The sequence below is a fragment of the Onychomys torridus genome, chromosome 13, assembly GCF_903995425.1.
Source record: "Onychomys torridus chromosome 13, mOncTor1.1, whole genome shotgun sequence".
NCBI classification, from domain to species: Eukaryota; Metazoa; Chordata; class Mammalia; order Rodentia; family Cricetidae; genus Onychomys; species Onychomys torridus.
Window position 1 is genome coordinate 2640911 of NC_050455.1, and position 15667 is coordinate 2656577.

General features: G+C 50.0%; 1 protein-coding gene across 2 annotated transcripts in view; it reads left to right on the forward strand.

The window, feature by feature from the left end:
* The window catches only part of Cables1 (Cdk5 and Abl enzyme substrate 1), a 112113-nt gene that overhangs the window by 87412 nt on the left and 9034 nt on the right, over positions 1 to 15667 (forward strand). For both annotated transcript variants that reach the window (XM_036204674.1, XM_036204675.1), the window contains 3 exons: positions 4134 to 4230; positions 5551 to 5707; positions 6940 to 7043. In XM_036204674.1, the coding sequence (XP_036060567.1) occupies positions 4134 to 4230; positions 5551 to 5707; positions 6940 to 7043 (358 nt within the window). The remainder of the gene's footprint in view (positions 1 to 4133; positions 4231 to 5550; positions 5708 to 6939; positions 7044 to 15667) is intronic.

Genomic DNA, 15667 nt, shown 5'->3' on the forward strand with positions numbered 1-15667 from the left:
CTGCCGTACGAGTGTACCAGCTGCAGTGGAGAAGACTCTTCAGTTCTTCCAATCTGTTACCTCCCTCTCTCCCCTGACACAAGGCTGTCGAGAAACTCAGAGCCCAGATAGCCCCTCTTTCCAGTCTTTATGACTATATGAAGAAAGGCCTAGGGTAGTGTTCTCAACCTTCCTAATGCTGCGACTGCTATGGGATAATGCTTTTGTACACTGGTTTAATAAAACGATGATTGGCCAGTAGCCAGGCAGGAAGTATAGTGGGATAAGCAGATAAGGAGAATCCTGGGAAGAGGAAGGCTGAGTCAGGAGTTGCCACCCCCCCCCCGGGGGGGGCCACATATAGATTAACAGAAATGGGCTGAGTTTAAGTGTAAGAGCTAGTCAGTAGGAAGCCTGAGCTAATGGCCAAGCAGTTTTAATTAATATAAGCCTCTGTGTTTGCTTGGATCTGAGTGGCTGTGGAAGGGGCGGGACACAGAAAACTTCCAACTACATTCAACCCCTTAATAAAGTTCTTCATGTTATGGTGAACCCCACTATACAGTTATTTTATTCTTATTTAATAACTGTTATGAATCTTAATGTAAATATCTGATATGTAGGATGTCTGATGTGTGACCCCTGTGAAAGGGTTGTTCGATCCCCAAAGGGATCACTGCTCACAGGTTGACTTGCACACTGGTCATTGCTCACTGGTGTGCCCTGACACTGCTAGCAGTCTACTAACCCCCACCCCCACCCCACTCCGCCATGACTCCTCCAGGCCCAAAGATTGCCGAGGCCCTGTGCCACCTGCAGCTGTGGGTTTTGATTACAGCTGGGAACACTTAGTCTAGGAGTACTGATAGAATGCCAAGCTGAGGGACCCCCAGGCCATCACTACCTCCCCACTGAGGGCCACCCTGCTCTTCTCCTTGCTCCTCTGCCTCTAGGATGCCTGGCATGTCTCCTCAGTGAGCTGTGGCCTGAAAGGTAAACATCCCTGAGGCTACAGACAGCAAATGGCCAGGCTACTTTGGGGAAGAAAATGGGGAGACCTGGTCCACATTATTAAACACATTACATGTGACTGTATGGTTTTTATCATGGAAGTTACAATGAATTGAAGCCACAGTCCTGACAGGAAAGGACCAAAAGTTAGCCCAATATGGTAGCCACAAGCCACCAGTGGCCATTTATATTAATTTGATTAAAATTTCATACAATTAATATGGGCATGGTGGTACATACCTCTAACCTCCGCATTCTGGGAGCTGAAGCAGGAGGCTCGCGGGCAAGCATAGGCTGTAGAGTGAGACACACACAGAGTTCATACGACTGAAGAATTAGCTTTCTTAACCAGATCATAGTTCCCATGTGACCGGTGACCACTATATGGGACGGTGCAGATGGAGAGCACCTCCAGCCTAGGGAAGGAGTTCTGTTGGGTGACACTGGTCCATCCTGAGCCATAGATGACCAAGGCATAGTTGAAGGTTCATCTTGTATTTTACTTTCTACTTGGCCTGGCCCTGGTCGAGGCACAGTGAATATTATATTAGAAGGTACAATGACAATAGTGGAAAGCCAGGAGGAAACACAAGCAGGTCACATAGGTGGATTCCTGTGGGGATGGAGGCAGGGTGGAGCCTCACTTGACCTCTTTGTAGACCCAAATGTCCCTGGACACTTGGACAATTTCCAGGGTGCATGAATCTCTGGTTCTCAGGATAGGGATTGTGGGTCGGCTCCTGGGAGGAATCTTGTATAATATAGTTTTTGTTAGAGCTTATTTCCCTTGTGGGAAATACCGGGAAGGGGTGTGGAAGAGGCGTGGCTGGCTCACCTCTGTCCACTGTGCTGTGCGCATTTAACAGCCAGGCTGTCCTGAGGACTCAGTAGTATGAACAACCTAAGGGCAGCTGAAGGGATTTGATATGAGTCACACAGCACCAGGAGACACCAGACTACCGTTGGCAAATGCCTCAGTTTCTTTACCTATGAGCTGCTGTGCTGATGGAGCATGAAAGAAAACACCCCTGTAGGCCCTCTGCACACAGGTTGGCTTTAATAGTCCCTAGGTTTAATAGACCCTAATTCCCCTAGGTTTCTTGCTCCCCAGCCCCTCAGAAGATGGTACCTACCTTTCTGTTAATGTCAGCCTTTGAGTTTTTCATGGTACCCATGCTGCCTCCCATATAGTGCCATGGTGCACTGGCCCCCATACTTTGATTCCTAAATCCATTGAGAAGCACTATGGGTAGCTCGTGTAGCAGGCAGATCAGTCAGGTGGTGTTCCTCTGGGGTGGACCTAGCTTCATGACCAGTGACCTCCGTAGGCCCTGCTTTCTCCTTCTCTAGCACGCTCTGTCTTCCTGGCAGCTGGTTCAATGCCAGCGCAACATCTTGAGAAAGCCACACATCTAGCCCTGGACACCCTAGCGCTCAAGGAGAGTAGTCTCCAATCAGAGAGGACTTAGATACATGCAAAAGCAGTTCCCTTGCCTCGAACATTCTTGAAGTCCTCATTTGGATGACTCACGCCTCTTTGTTGCTTTGTTTGTTTGTTTGTTTGTTTGGTTGGTTGGTTGGTTGGTTGGTTGGTTTTTCAAGACAGGGTTTCTCTGTGTACTCCTGGCTGTCCTGGAACTCACTCTGTAGACCAGCTTGGAGATCTGTGCTGGGATTAAAGGTGTATGCCACCGCTGCCCAGCTCCTTGTTACAGTTTTGAGTCTTGCTATGCTCTGCTCCCAAACATGGGAGGCAAACTTAATATTGGGAATTACGTACATGGAGAGGGGCTTGGAGAAGCACTGATTTATAATGTCCATGAGAGGGAGGGAGAAAGAGAGGGAGGGAGAAAGAGAGAGGGGGAGAAGGGGGGAGGGAACCTTACAAACTGAGAGTTATGGGATTTGTTTGCCTTTGTCCTGTGTGCTTTTGATGTCACTCTGAGCAATGTCAGCATCTCTTCTCAAGAAAATGGCTTCAAAAATGCAGCAGTACTAGGAGCAGAAGGTCTGTGTGTGGAATTTGAAGACTGTTCCCAATAAGACTCCACATTCAAAGGAGCCGGGCCATGCTTGGCATGTCCATAGATCGGAGCAGCGACTGGGCCAGGGATGTCTGCTTTCTCTCCCCTGGGTTACCATTGGCCTCTCCACATTGCTGTCTCTTGCCCACATTCTCAGTCTCTGGTTATTGAGTCTCCATCCAGGTCCCATGATGAGCATGCTGTCAGTCTAACATGGACTTAAGCACTGTGATTCAGACAGAAGCTGGAAGGCAGTACCCAAACATGGCTGCAGTATAGAACCCTGGAGTATCACAGAAAACCCTGGATCCAGCCTTCTTCCGTCCTGTATTGACTAATACAGAATGCCTGGCCTAGGAGCCAGACTGTAGTAGGTAGTCAGAAAGGCACTAGGTGACTCTGGCAGGACTCCGCCTCTGACACAGTGGGTAATTCTACCTGGACGTAGTCACGGTGACCTATCCTGCATCACCAGGGTGGTGCTATGTGTTAGGAAGAACATTCAATACACAATCTGCTCTCTTGGTGGCCTTGACAAGCCTCAATTTCCTCCTCTGGAAAATGGGTTAATGGTATCATCATAACCAAAAGTGTGATGGTGAAAGGCTTTAGAATTTGTGCCACAGTGTTGGAAGGATTATTGTCATTCTTGGGGTGATCCTTTGATGAGAGGACACTCACTGTCAAGGTGTTTGGCCTAACTACTGTGGCAATGATTTTTCATTGCCAGCAATACCTGGTAGCTGTTGAAGACATTGATTTGTCCCATCTGGTAAAGAAGAGTAGCAAGGAGAGGTGATCTTAGCAACTTCAAAAGAAGCCAGCACCAGATCCCAAGAGACCCACTGTCCCCAGCACTCAGGAAATGGCCCCCTGTGTCGGAAAACAGAGGCCATGCTGAGGGTAGTGGTAGCCAGGGGCTTCTAGGGCCCACTTCCTCCTGACTGTTCTGTTCATTTGGACTTCACTTGCGTGAAAGTGGGAGGAGAGTGACTCCCAGTGCACTGCTGACCGCCCTGCCCGCCGGGTCCTTCCATCAGTATGTCCGTGCTGGCTCATACAGTGAGTTGTCCTTTGGGAAACACACAAAAGCATTTTCTCTTGGCTTGTGCTTCCTAGGGACCTGAAGTTGGATGGAGGGAGACAGTCAGCAGGGGCCATGAGCCTGAAGGAGATCATTGGCCTTGATGGTGTGGAGCTGGGGGCTGATGGGAAGGTAAGGTTTCTAGTGTTTGAAATTTTGCAGTTGGTGCAAGGCCCAGGATGCAAAGGCAGAGAGCTAGAGCGTAAGACGCACTTGCAAAGTCAGGACAGGTTCCTAGGTGTGATGCATCATCTCACTCCAATTCTGTGCAGACAGAAACCACCAAGCAAGTAACTCAGTAGAGACGTGGCAGGAGGTCCCGAGGTATGTGCATTTCTGCTAACACTGTTTACAGCTGATTGTGCAATATTCACATACTTATAAATACACATCCACATTCCAAGATGGAGTGATGGTTTGTGTATCTGTGAATTAGAGGTGCCTCCTCCGCCCAGCACAGTGACCACTAAACTGTGTCAGTGTGGTGTCCAGCTAGATAGTCATGTTCCCCTTTCACCTACAATGTGAGCTGTTAAGTTGAAGTCCAAGGAGCAAAATTTGAAATATGCTGACCTGTGGTAGTCTCCATACAACCTCCCAAAAAGCCCACGCTCCTGAGGGAAGCTCCCAGACAGTGTGCCTGCAGGTGAGCTGTCCTTACCCTCAGGGCATCTGTCAGCTTTGTGTCCAAGACATGATGCCTTGTTCAGGCTGTATGTGGGGTGCCTACAAGGTGCTTCTTGGGGCAAGTAAAGAGCAATAGGCTCCCCCATCTTTATCCAAAAGGGTAAGTGTTCACTTAGGAATGAGGAAGGCTAGGGTAGAATGGAGGGTCGTGGTCGGCACCTTCGGGGAAGTGTGAAAGGAGCCAGCGGCCCTTACCAGCAACTCTGGAGGCCTGGTGTGTTCCTGAATCCCTCCCCTGGATTATAAGATGCAGTACAGCATGTACCTTGTGCATGACACAACCTTCCAGCACATTCTGAGACAGTGCCTTGTCTAACACGTGGGCATTTGGCCACCTACTGGGAGTAGACAAACCAGATGGGATCAGTTAGTCTGTACACAGCTCGGAGGCTTTGCGGGAAAGGATGGGGTATGAAAGTGGCACAAATTTGGTGAAAATGAATACCAAACAAGTTGCATTTTTATTTTTGTTTTTTTGTTTTGTTTTGTTTTTTTGTTTGTTGTATTGTGTTGTTTTTTGAAATAGGGTCTCTCTATGTAGACCAGGCTGCCTTCAAACTCAGAGATCTGTCTGCCTTGGCCTTGAGAGTGCTGGAATTAAAAATGGGCCCACCAGGCCCAGCTACAAGTTGCATTTTTCAAATCCCATTAGCTTCCAGAATTGCATGATTTTAAAAAAGCAAACCTGATCTTGGGGTAGCAACAGAGAACAAGCCTGGCCTCCCTGGACATAACCACTGCTCTGGATCTGCTCTTTCCTTTCAGACAGTGTCCTATACCCAGTTTCTATTACCCACAAATGCCTTCGGAACCCGGAGGAATACCATAGACTCCACCTCCTCCTTCTCCCAGTTCCGGAACCTGAGCCACCGCAGCCTCTCCATGGGCCGGGCCAGCAGCACCCAAGGGAGCCTTGATGCAGGTAACATTAGCTCAGAAGGGTCTGATGGCTTGTGGTAGGTGTGCCTCAGTTTACAGCACAAATAGGGTCTCCATTTGTGTTGGTCAGAGGAATGGTCCACAGGTGAGGTGGGGGGCAGGCCTGAGGTGTGATCTCAGGCTGTAGACTCATACACATACCACAGAAGACCTTTCTCTTGATTAGCTGCTCAGTTCCCAGCCCCCAGGGCCTGCCTGTGCGGGGGAAGCCAGAGCTGTAGCACCCTCCCAGCCTCTCGGCTCCCCATCCACCTGTGTTCTATGGCTGCCTTCTGTGTTTTCCCATACAGTTGGGTCCTGAAGTGCCAGATTGGGTGAGCATTTCCTTTGCAGTGCTCACAGTTAGGAATTGGGTTGGCTTTTAAAGGATGAGCTGCATACCCATGTTTGCCCATACATAGGTACAAGGATAAAATCTCTTCCAGGGAAATTCCAGGTGAGGGGCCTAGGAACAGCTGACAAAGTGCCTACCACAAAAAATATGAAGACCTGAGTTCAGATCCCGAGCATCCACATAAAAGGCCAGGCATGCAGTGTGTGTGTGTGTGATCCTAAGCACTAAGGAGACAGGCAGACCCTTGAGTTTTGCTGGCCACTAGACTGGCAGTATTGGTGAACTCCAGGTTCCATGAAAGACCCTGTCTCAAAAGATGATAGAAAAGTGATTGAGCTAAACATCTTACATCAGCCTCTGGTGTCCACACACATGTACACGTGCACACAAACTTACATAGTCATACTCACATTTACCACACACACAAAATCCCAAATGAAGGAGAAGTGCCCTGGGTCAGCCTGCGCCTGTCGTAATGCCCCCACACCTGTAAAAGTCAGCTGTACCTGTGTTTGCTGGTGGCTGCCATGGTTGGGACATGATTCACACACGGCAGCCTGTCTGGAAGCATTTACCCAGGTCGTGGCCCTGAATGGCACAACTGGGTTTAGCAGTTCTCTCTGTCAGCTTAAAGAACAGGCTCGTCAGGCTGGTCTAGGACCATGTCCTGTGAAAAAATCAGAATGGTAAGAATTGACCAATCTTTTTGTAGGTGGGTGGATATACCTCATTGCCAAGCAGAGACAACCCCTAGAAATCAGAGCCGTTGTGAGGTGACCAAGACAAATGGCCTGAAGCCACCTTGTCTTTAATAACTGTCCCAGCAGCCTCAGCCTTGAGGAGTCCAGGGCCCCTAATTACCATGTGCTTGTGCTCTTCAGGAAGTGACCTGGGAGACTTTATGGACTATGACCCAAATCTCCTGGATGACCCCCAGTGGCCTTGTGGCAAGCACAAGCGAGTGCTGACATTCCCTTCCTACATGGTAAGTGGTGTCCGGCTGGCCGGTTGTCAGTGCCCACAGCATCCTGGAATGGCCTTGGGAGCTCTCTGGACTGTGCACCTGGGACACTTTGTAGAGCTCTCTAGTCAGAGTTGCAGCATTCTGGTTAACTGGCCTGGGAATGCCACTTACAGAGAGGTTGAGAAGGCTGGGTCCAGTGGGCGAAAGCTACCAGCTTAGTTTTTGAGACCTTCACTTCTGAGAAGGGCATACCAGAATATACACACCCCGGACTCCACTAGGGAAGGGCCTGACCTTCCCGTGGGAGCACCAAGTTCAAGTCGAGCTGTGTTTGGACCACCTCAGTGATTGTAAATCTCCATGTGCACTCCGAACCATGGGCAAGCAGGACGCAGCTGTTAGAAGTGAGCTCTCTCCTTGCTGTGTGTATTCGTGACTTCCTGGTCTCCCCTTGTGTGATCACACTCTCTGGCTGACCACCTTCTCTGCCGTGGTGGGCTCCTGCTTCTTCTGTAGACACCACTTTCTTTTGGTAGAACGGTCCTATTTGCTGGGGAGCAGGAAAGAGAGAAGTGGACTGACCAGACCTGTCACACACAGCATCAGCAGAGGGAACATCTGCCCAGATGCCCTGCATCTCTGTGCCTTCTGCATCCGATGGGACATAGGGCAGGCAACCAAGGCACTTCCTCCTCTGGGTCACTCTAGCGGCTTATCTTAGAAGCCCTACCCTCAGCAAGGGTTCTCACTGAGGCCTTCCGTGTCTACAGAAGCCAAGGGACAAAGCCACTCCAAGCACTCAGGTTGCCTGCAGTGGCACTGAGAGTCTCGAACCTCCAGTCAGCACTGGGCCTTTTCTGATTACCATCAGCATTTGTAGTTCAGAGTAACACTGGCTAGAATGAACTTTCAAAGCCACTGAATTTAACACAACCCCATCCTCACTCTTTCTTACTTATCCCTCAGCTCCTAGCACGATAACAAAATCATAGTTGTGTATAGGTAGGGATTTGGGGATTTAAATGTTTTGGTTTGTTTTTTTCCTATTCCATGGCCTGTTCATTCAAGGAACCAAACCAAGATTCACTCATCTTCTCCAGATTCTAGTGCTTAAATATTCAGTGACAAAAGCCTGTGCCCTTGTATTAAAGGAGCCACTTAAAAGTTGCCATTTATAGGGTTGGGGATTTAGCTCAGTGGTAGAGCACTTGCCTAGCAAGCACAAGGCCCTGGGTTGGGTCCTCAGCTCTGGCAAAAAAAAAAAAAAAAAAAAAAAAAAAAAGTTGCCATTTACATGAGAACATGTATTTTCAGTGTGGGCCCCACTTTATCTATGAATGTTCACTTTATTAACTAACTTTGGCAGGAAACTGTGGCTCAGAATCCCAGTGAGACCCTTTGCTATTGACAGGAAGTGGAGTGCTGAGCCTCCAGCTTCTGAGTTGGGCTCTGCTCACTGCTTTTGCCTGGCCGGTTCTGAATGGTCTGTCCCTGTGCAGTCCACAGTGGGACCTAAGGGCAGGGCGTGAGGACCGTTCTCTAGCCAGAAGATTAACAGATGTCAGAGGTTTGAGACAGTATGAAGGTGTACTGCTTGCGGCCAATGGTGGGGTCCTGCAGGGGACTCTCCTACGGAGATGCTGTCTTGACAAGCATGGCCAGATCCCATTTGCCCCTTACCTCACTGTGAGCTTTGAATCTCTGGACCACAGTCTGTGCAGACTCACAGCACACAGCTCATTTGCCCTCCTTGGACACTTGGATGACTTTCCAAGTGAGAGTGTCCAGCCCTCCTCAGCCTGTGTCCCCAAGTGGGCCATTTTTCATGTGCTGACATTGGGCTTCTGGTAAGTCCATGTTTTACAGAATGCCATCACTCTTTGGCTGCATTTCCTAGCCCAGGCCATGAGGTTTCTCTCCTTCTATTCTGGCCCCAGACATGGTACTTTTGATAAAAGACAGGACATCCATTCTTTTGTGTTATCACTTCAATTGTTGACAGTGTGTGACAGACAGACAGCTTCAGGCCAGCTTCTGCAACTCAGAGGAGCCTATAGGCTACAGGGGATTTACACTGACCTCGTAGGAACTAGAGTGCAGGACTCTCTTTTCATGGGGTTGCTTGACTTTTGTATGCTGGGGAGCAGATCTAGAATTTGTTCATTCAGCAAATTTAGTTGCCGCCCTACTAAGCGCTTCCTCGTTTATCAGAGAACTGTCAGCCACAGCCCCTCTCGTTGGCCTGAGGATGAGTGGGAAAGTCCAACAGCAAACATGTAGACAAATGACTGGTCGTGAGGAGGGTGTGGAAGATGTGGAAAGTGATAGGAGTTGACAGGGTCAGAAGTGGGTTCCCTGTGGGAAGGCAAGGGTGTGTGCAGAGTGGGGTTGAGACTGCAGAGTGAAGGCCTGCACCTGTAATAGGCCAGCGACTCCCAAGAGAGACAGCAAGAGTTGGGGTTTTACAGCCAGTTGCTAAAGGGCCCCCAGTAGAAGGCTGAGGCACAGGCACAGGAATGGGGTCTCTGCTCCACCCCAAAGCCCCCTCAGGTCGATGCAGGTCTCTGAGGCTGGGCTCCGCTGTCTGCTGGCCCGTGCTTCCTGCTGCACCTTCTGCTGGCTTGTGGGAGCAGGTCCTAGGGACCACTCATCCTCTGGATCCTGCTGCCTCAGCTGCTGCTTCTCAGGCCACAGCCCAGGCTAAACCATCTCAGTGGTGACCTTGGGATGATTGTCTCGTGTTTGAGGAAGTGCTGTGGAGTTTCAGGCTCCACTACAGCTATTTTAAGTGTGTAGTCTCATGAATTCTGTCACTAAATCTCAACATAGATTTAGTCTGTTTTCTGATTCCCCATCTTCACTAAAGGCAGCACTTCTGACTTCTGAGACTGTTTCGTTTTTCACTTATCCTGAAAGTTTGTGTAAATGGAAATACAGGCAGTATACTTTCTTTGGTCTATCTTTCACACAGCTTGGAGTTAGTGAGGGCGGCCCAGAGTTGTACTGAATTGCTGACATTTGTTGGATGAACACAGTGTGTCCATTCTCTTGTGGCTGGCCATTTGGTTGTCTCTGGTGTGAGGCTATCACAAAAACTGCTGCAAATATCCTGTACGTGGTTCCTTGTGGGCCTATACTTCCTCTTTTCTTGGATAAGTTCCTGCAGGGGTCATTCAGTACTCCCCATCCAGGCTGTAGTTGGATATGTGTCTTCTCTGCTGTTGGTCTAAGGATATGTCGAAGAGCCCCTGGCCACAGCCTGTTGGAGGGTCTGCAGGTAAAGTCCCTCACTTCCACAGTGGAAATGACACTGACATGGCCTCACACTCTTGTCACGTTTGTTTCTATAGTTGCTGACCCTGCAGGTCACGCTCACGCCCAGCCATCATGAAAAGGCAAAAGTTAGACGTTGGACTTGAAACCTCCCGGGGCAGGTGTGAAGACCAGTGTGTAGCTGCACCTGTGGTTCAGCCTGCGCATTTCCAGAAGACCACAGACCATGAAACACGTCAAGCTGCCTGGCTGCGTGCAGGTTCTTGTAGGGCATTAGCTAATGTGCAGCCAGAGGGCAGGAGGACTGATGCTGACCTCACTTCCTGTGTCCCGGTGCCTGGTGGATAATTAAATTTCACTAGAGAGTGACTGTATCATTAGAGCTTGCCAGCTTGTATTGATAGTGCTTTTCATTGTCACCTGGTTTCCCTCCTTCTGTGGGTATAGAAAGCAATTAAGAAGAGAATATGAGAAAGCTCTGTGGTAAGGTCAACAAAATTAACCCTGTGTGACTGGATCAGTGAACGCTTTTTTTTCTCCTCATACTGCTTTGACATAGAAAGATGAGAGACACTCTTGATGATGTCCGTAGATACCCACATCTCAACAGAACACCTGTTGGATGGGTCTCTGATATATTCCTCTTATTCCATTTACCTAATAGCAGAATCTGAGTCCTTTGGCAAGCTCACACAGCATCCTTGAAAATCCCCTGTAAGCTGTAGAAATTTATCTTAGGATCGGGTTTCCAGTACACTGTGAAATGCTGAGCAGAGGGAAATAAAGGACTCAGTAAAGATTCATCCGTCCTGCCCTGCTTGGTGGCTGGACTCTGCCCCCACCTCTAAAAGAGAATTTTTATTCTTGTTGCTTGTTTTCATTAAGAATTATACTGGTGGCCTAGGTGCCCACCTGACTGCAGAATACCCAAGGCGTGAAGCATCTGCTGTCCATCAAATGTCTGACAGTGAGCATGCCTCAGAAGGCAGGCGACCTACAGCATGACCCACCCATGTGTCAGTGAGAGCTGCACACTGCTTCCTTCAAGGCTCCGGTGTTTGGAATCCGAGGCTGCCCATCTGCACAGTTCCCTTATCATTCACCATTGTCCTCAGAAAGCGGATTCAATGCCTGGGACAGCTGAAATGCCCATCTGCTGTGGTTAGATGGGTTCAGTCCCCAGCACCCCTGCCTAATTACCTGAACAAGTAGAACATCTGCTTTTGGCTGCTGAGAACACTGATGGTTCTCGGACAAGTGCAGTCAAAGCAGAACTGAGCACTGATGTTCCCAAAGCCCGGAAGGAGCTGCCCAGATCACTCCCTGCCACTCCTCCTCCCGTTTAAGATATGGTGAGAAACTGAGGCAGCCCTCACTGCCTTGGAATGTTCCCACCAGGGCAGGGCTGAATTCTGGCCCCAAGAGACAGTAGCAGAGTGGGCAGCCTGGGTGCCCCTGTTCAGAGCTGCCTATGAGAGTGATCAGATTGTCTGCCCTAGAGGAGGGAGGCCAGAGCTCCACCAGACCAGCCACCTGTTAGCGCTAACCCCCTACCAGTCTCCAGCATCATTATTGAGGCATATGGCCCCCTCCCCTCGGCCACTGCACTCCAGGGGACCTTTCCTGTGCAGCCTCCCAGCTGGTGCCATGAGCTGGAATGAGTCCAAGTTCACCTCCTTGGACTTAGTCAAGGTGGACTAATTATAAAAGCAGCGCACCCCGTGTCTACAACAGATGGAGTAGATACCTAAATAACTAAATTGTAGGCTTTTCATCTTTTTCAGGGTCGGGTCCCTCTTTCCTCCCTCGCCCTCTCTTCTCCCCTCCTCGCTCCCTGCCTCTGCTGAGGGCAGGCTCTCTAGGAAAGCACCTTGCTCTGGAAGTTGCTGTCTTTGGGTCACGGTTGCTCCCTCAGCTGACCCTCCTCTTTTCCTTTACACAGCTGAATGCACACTGCTTCCTGCAGCCAGAGAGCTGCCGACAGGTGTGTCCTTGATCAGAAATGTAAGTGCTGAGGGCCAGCACTGCCCATCCATCCTGCCACCCAGTGCTGCTGTCGGCCACAGCTGCAGGCTGGGAGGAGCCTTTTATCGGCCAGTCCTGCAGCATGGAACTAGGTGATGATACGCTGAGCTTCCGGACCAGGAAGAAGCTGCACTGTTTAATTAGCTCTTTGATTTATAGTAACACACCTGGCAAAATCCAGCATTGCAAGGTTTTTTTTAATTAAGAAATTTTTTTCATTCATTTTACATACCAATCAAAGATCCCCCTCTTCCCTCCTCCTGCCCGCCCCCAGCATCCCCCCTCAAACCACCTCCTAAACACCCCCACAAGAAGGCACGGCCTCCCATGGAGAGGCACATCCAGTAGAGGCAAGTCCAGGCCCTTCCCCTGCCTCAAGGCTGCACAATGTGTCCCATCATAGGCAGTGGGCTCCCAAAAGCTCCCTCATGCACCGGATGGATTCTGATTCTGCTGCCAGGGGCCCCCCAACTGGTGTGTTAGACTGGTAGGTGAGCTTAAAGCATCAGCTTTGTGTCCCATTTATTTCCCCCCCCAAGCCAGAAGGGGGCCAGCAGGAGCTGGGGACCCCAGGCCTCTTCAGCTGTTGTCATCACTGCAGGGACAGTGGGCACTGAATGGCTAGGAGGGCTGGCCTCTAGCGGTCCCCTTACAGCTCCCTCAAGAGAGGGTGATGTCAGTGGTCAGAGCTCACCATACTCTGGTCTCCACAGGGACCTATAGCTCAGAAGACAGTGACAACTTCATCTCTCTGACACCTGCTAGGGTAGAGGGTGGCCCTCTGCATCCTACAAGGTTTGGAGGCTGAGTGCCATACTGGGGGTGGCCCACTCATCCTGATTAACCCCAAGCAGGTGAGTGAGCAGATCACAGGGACAGTCCCCACGCCCATCAGGTGTCCTGTGGCCATCAGCTCAAAGCAGGTATCTGGTAGAGATGCCAGAGGAGGCGACTGAGGCCTGAGTATTTCAGCAGTGTGCTCCAGGCTACCCGGATGCTATGAGGCATAGCTGGGTGTAAAACCAGATCTCTGAGAAGCAGGAACAACAGGAAGACCAGAAAGAGCTGCCACAAGCAGGGAAGTGCCTGGGAAGGCCTCCTGCAGACCAGGGTTGACTCTTGGGAGGCTGAGTTGGTGCTGGGGCAGGGGGCTGAACTCAGCCTGGGGGACAGGGGGGCTCAGAGTCTAGTAAAGCTGCACAGCAGCACTGTTAGGTACAAGCCACGACTGGCCGGAACTGTCCCCTAAGAGAGGCTGTGACCTCCTGTGACCTTAGGATGTTGTTTGATCTGCACTAGGCTCTGTGCAGATGTACATGAGGTAAAGTGAGGTGAGTGGAGAATAATGTTCCTGATCTGACATGATCGTGTCTGTAGAAAGGAGTAGAAAACGGATGCTGTAGTGAAGCGTCATCAGTCTTGGGTATCAGAAGCTTGGGAGGGTCAAGGAGGGTTCTGGAGACAGAGTAACAAAGCGTTACATTCCATGAGCACAGCCTACCAACCTGCCCAGAGTGTAGGCTTTCAGCTAGGTCTCTACAGCAGCCTACAGTTGTCAAAACTACCCAGATTGTGGGAGCTTGTTACAGCAGGCCAGGAAACCCAAGCAGCCACTTCCTTTTCTCAGCCAGCCTCTCAGAGCACAGCTTACCACCATCTTTTCCGATCGTGTCCTAGAGACATTTCACTGCCCACCCCCAACCTCAAAATAGACTGAGGCAGACAGGCTACAGTGACTGTTACTGGGCACTTGCCTCAGTGACGTGGGCTGTCACAAGCCTACAGCTGTCCAAGTACACTGTTGCCTTTCGCATAAAGCAGTTTCCCTCTAGGATCCTGGTCCACTGGCCCCACCTGGCCATGTGCCAATCTCATACTTCATGTGAGGAGCATCTTTATTTGGGCTTCCTCTGTCACTCACCTTGGAGGACTACCAACTACTTGGCAGTCAGATGCTGAGGCTGTGCAGAGAGACCGCCTCCCTGAAGATCGAGTAAGGGGTTTCTTTTCTGTGCAATGGCTGGTCCTGGGCTTTGAAAGGTGATGCTTGCAGAGGACCTTCCACACACCTCAAAATGTATTATCTAACTTGGGAAAGACTCATGGTGGTGCATGCCCATCATCTCAGCACTCAAGGCTAAGGAAGAAGACTGAGTTTAAGGCCAGCCTGGATTACGTAGTGAGACTCATGAAGCCCAAATAAATGAGCAAGTCCAATGCCAGATTGGGGCCAACTGTAGTCGGAAGGTTTCTTTGATCCCACCTGGCCCTGAGGTCCTGAAGCCACTTATAAAATAATCATTCAGAGGCTTAATATTATTTACAAACTGCATGGCCTATGGCAGGCCTCTTGCTAGCTAATTCTTATAACTTAACCTATTTCTATTTATCTGTAAGTTGCCACATGGCTGTGGCTTACCGGTACTTTCACATCTTGCTTCTCCTGGCTGTGCTGGCGTCTCTGAAACCTTCTGACTGCAGCCAAGCCTTATGCTCAGTGATGAGGACAGTCACAAGGACACGGGACTGCAGCTGGAAACAAGCACACAGTGGCTGAGAGTGGTGGAGGATGTCATGTGTGCCTGCAGGTGGCATCCCTGTGACCTTGAGAGTTTTGCCATCCAAGTACTTAGAACATCTACCAAGGACTGGGCTGAGGGACTCACATCAACACTCAGTTGCCCAGCCTGAACTCACTCCACTACCAGGAAAGGACACCCAAGCTCCTTACCCCAAGAGCAAGGATGGGGCCACTTGGAACTAACAGTGTATCACAGTTCACTGCAAAGCTCAGCACCCACTCCAGGTGGGGCTATGGTTCTGTTGAGAAAGTGCTTACCTTTCAAGCCTGAAGTCCTCAGGACCCCTGTGAAGGGCTGGGCATGGCAGCATATTTGTAATTCCAGTTCTGAGGAAGTGGAAAAACAGGAAGGATCCCCTAAAGCTCCCTGGCTGGTTAGCCTAGCCTAATTAGTGAGCTCCAAGTCAGTGAAGGACCTGTCTCAAAGTGGTAGACAGTATTCCTAAGGATGGATGATGCTGAGGTTGTCCGATGGCCTCCACGTGTTCTTGTAAAAACATTTTCAAAGGTGGGTGGTGGTTATTACATAGGTTCTAACCAGAGACTATTTAGGAACACTAACAGAATAAGAATGATCCCTAAGTTCCTAGGGAGCCTTGCCTGTGGGATCAGGACTGTAGTTTCTGACCAATAACCAGGGCTAGTTCCCACTACCAGCAGGTAACTACCACAGTTGGGAACCCACTACCACTAATGGTGGCTGCTGACCATGCTGCCCTTGCTGTGGTCTACACCTACAAAATAGACATCTAAAGCTAGTGACCTA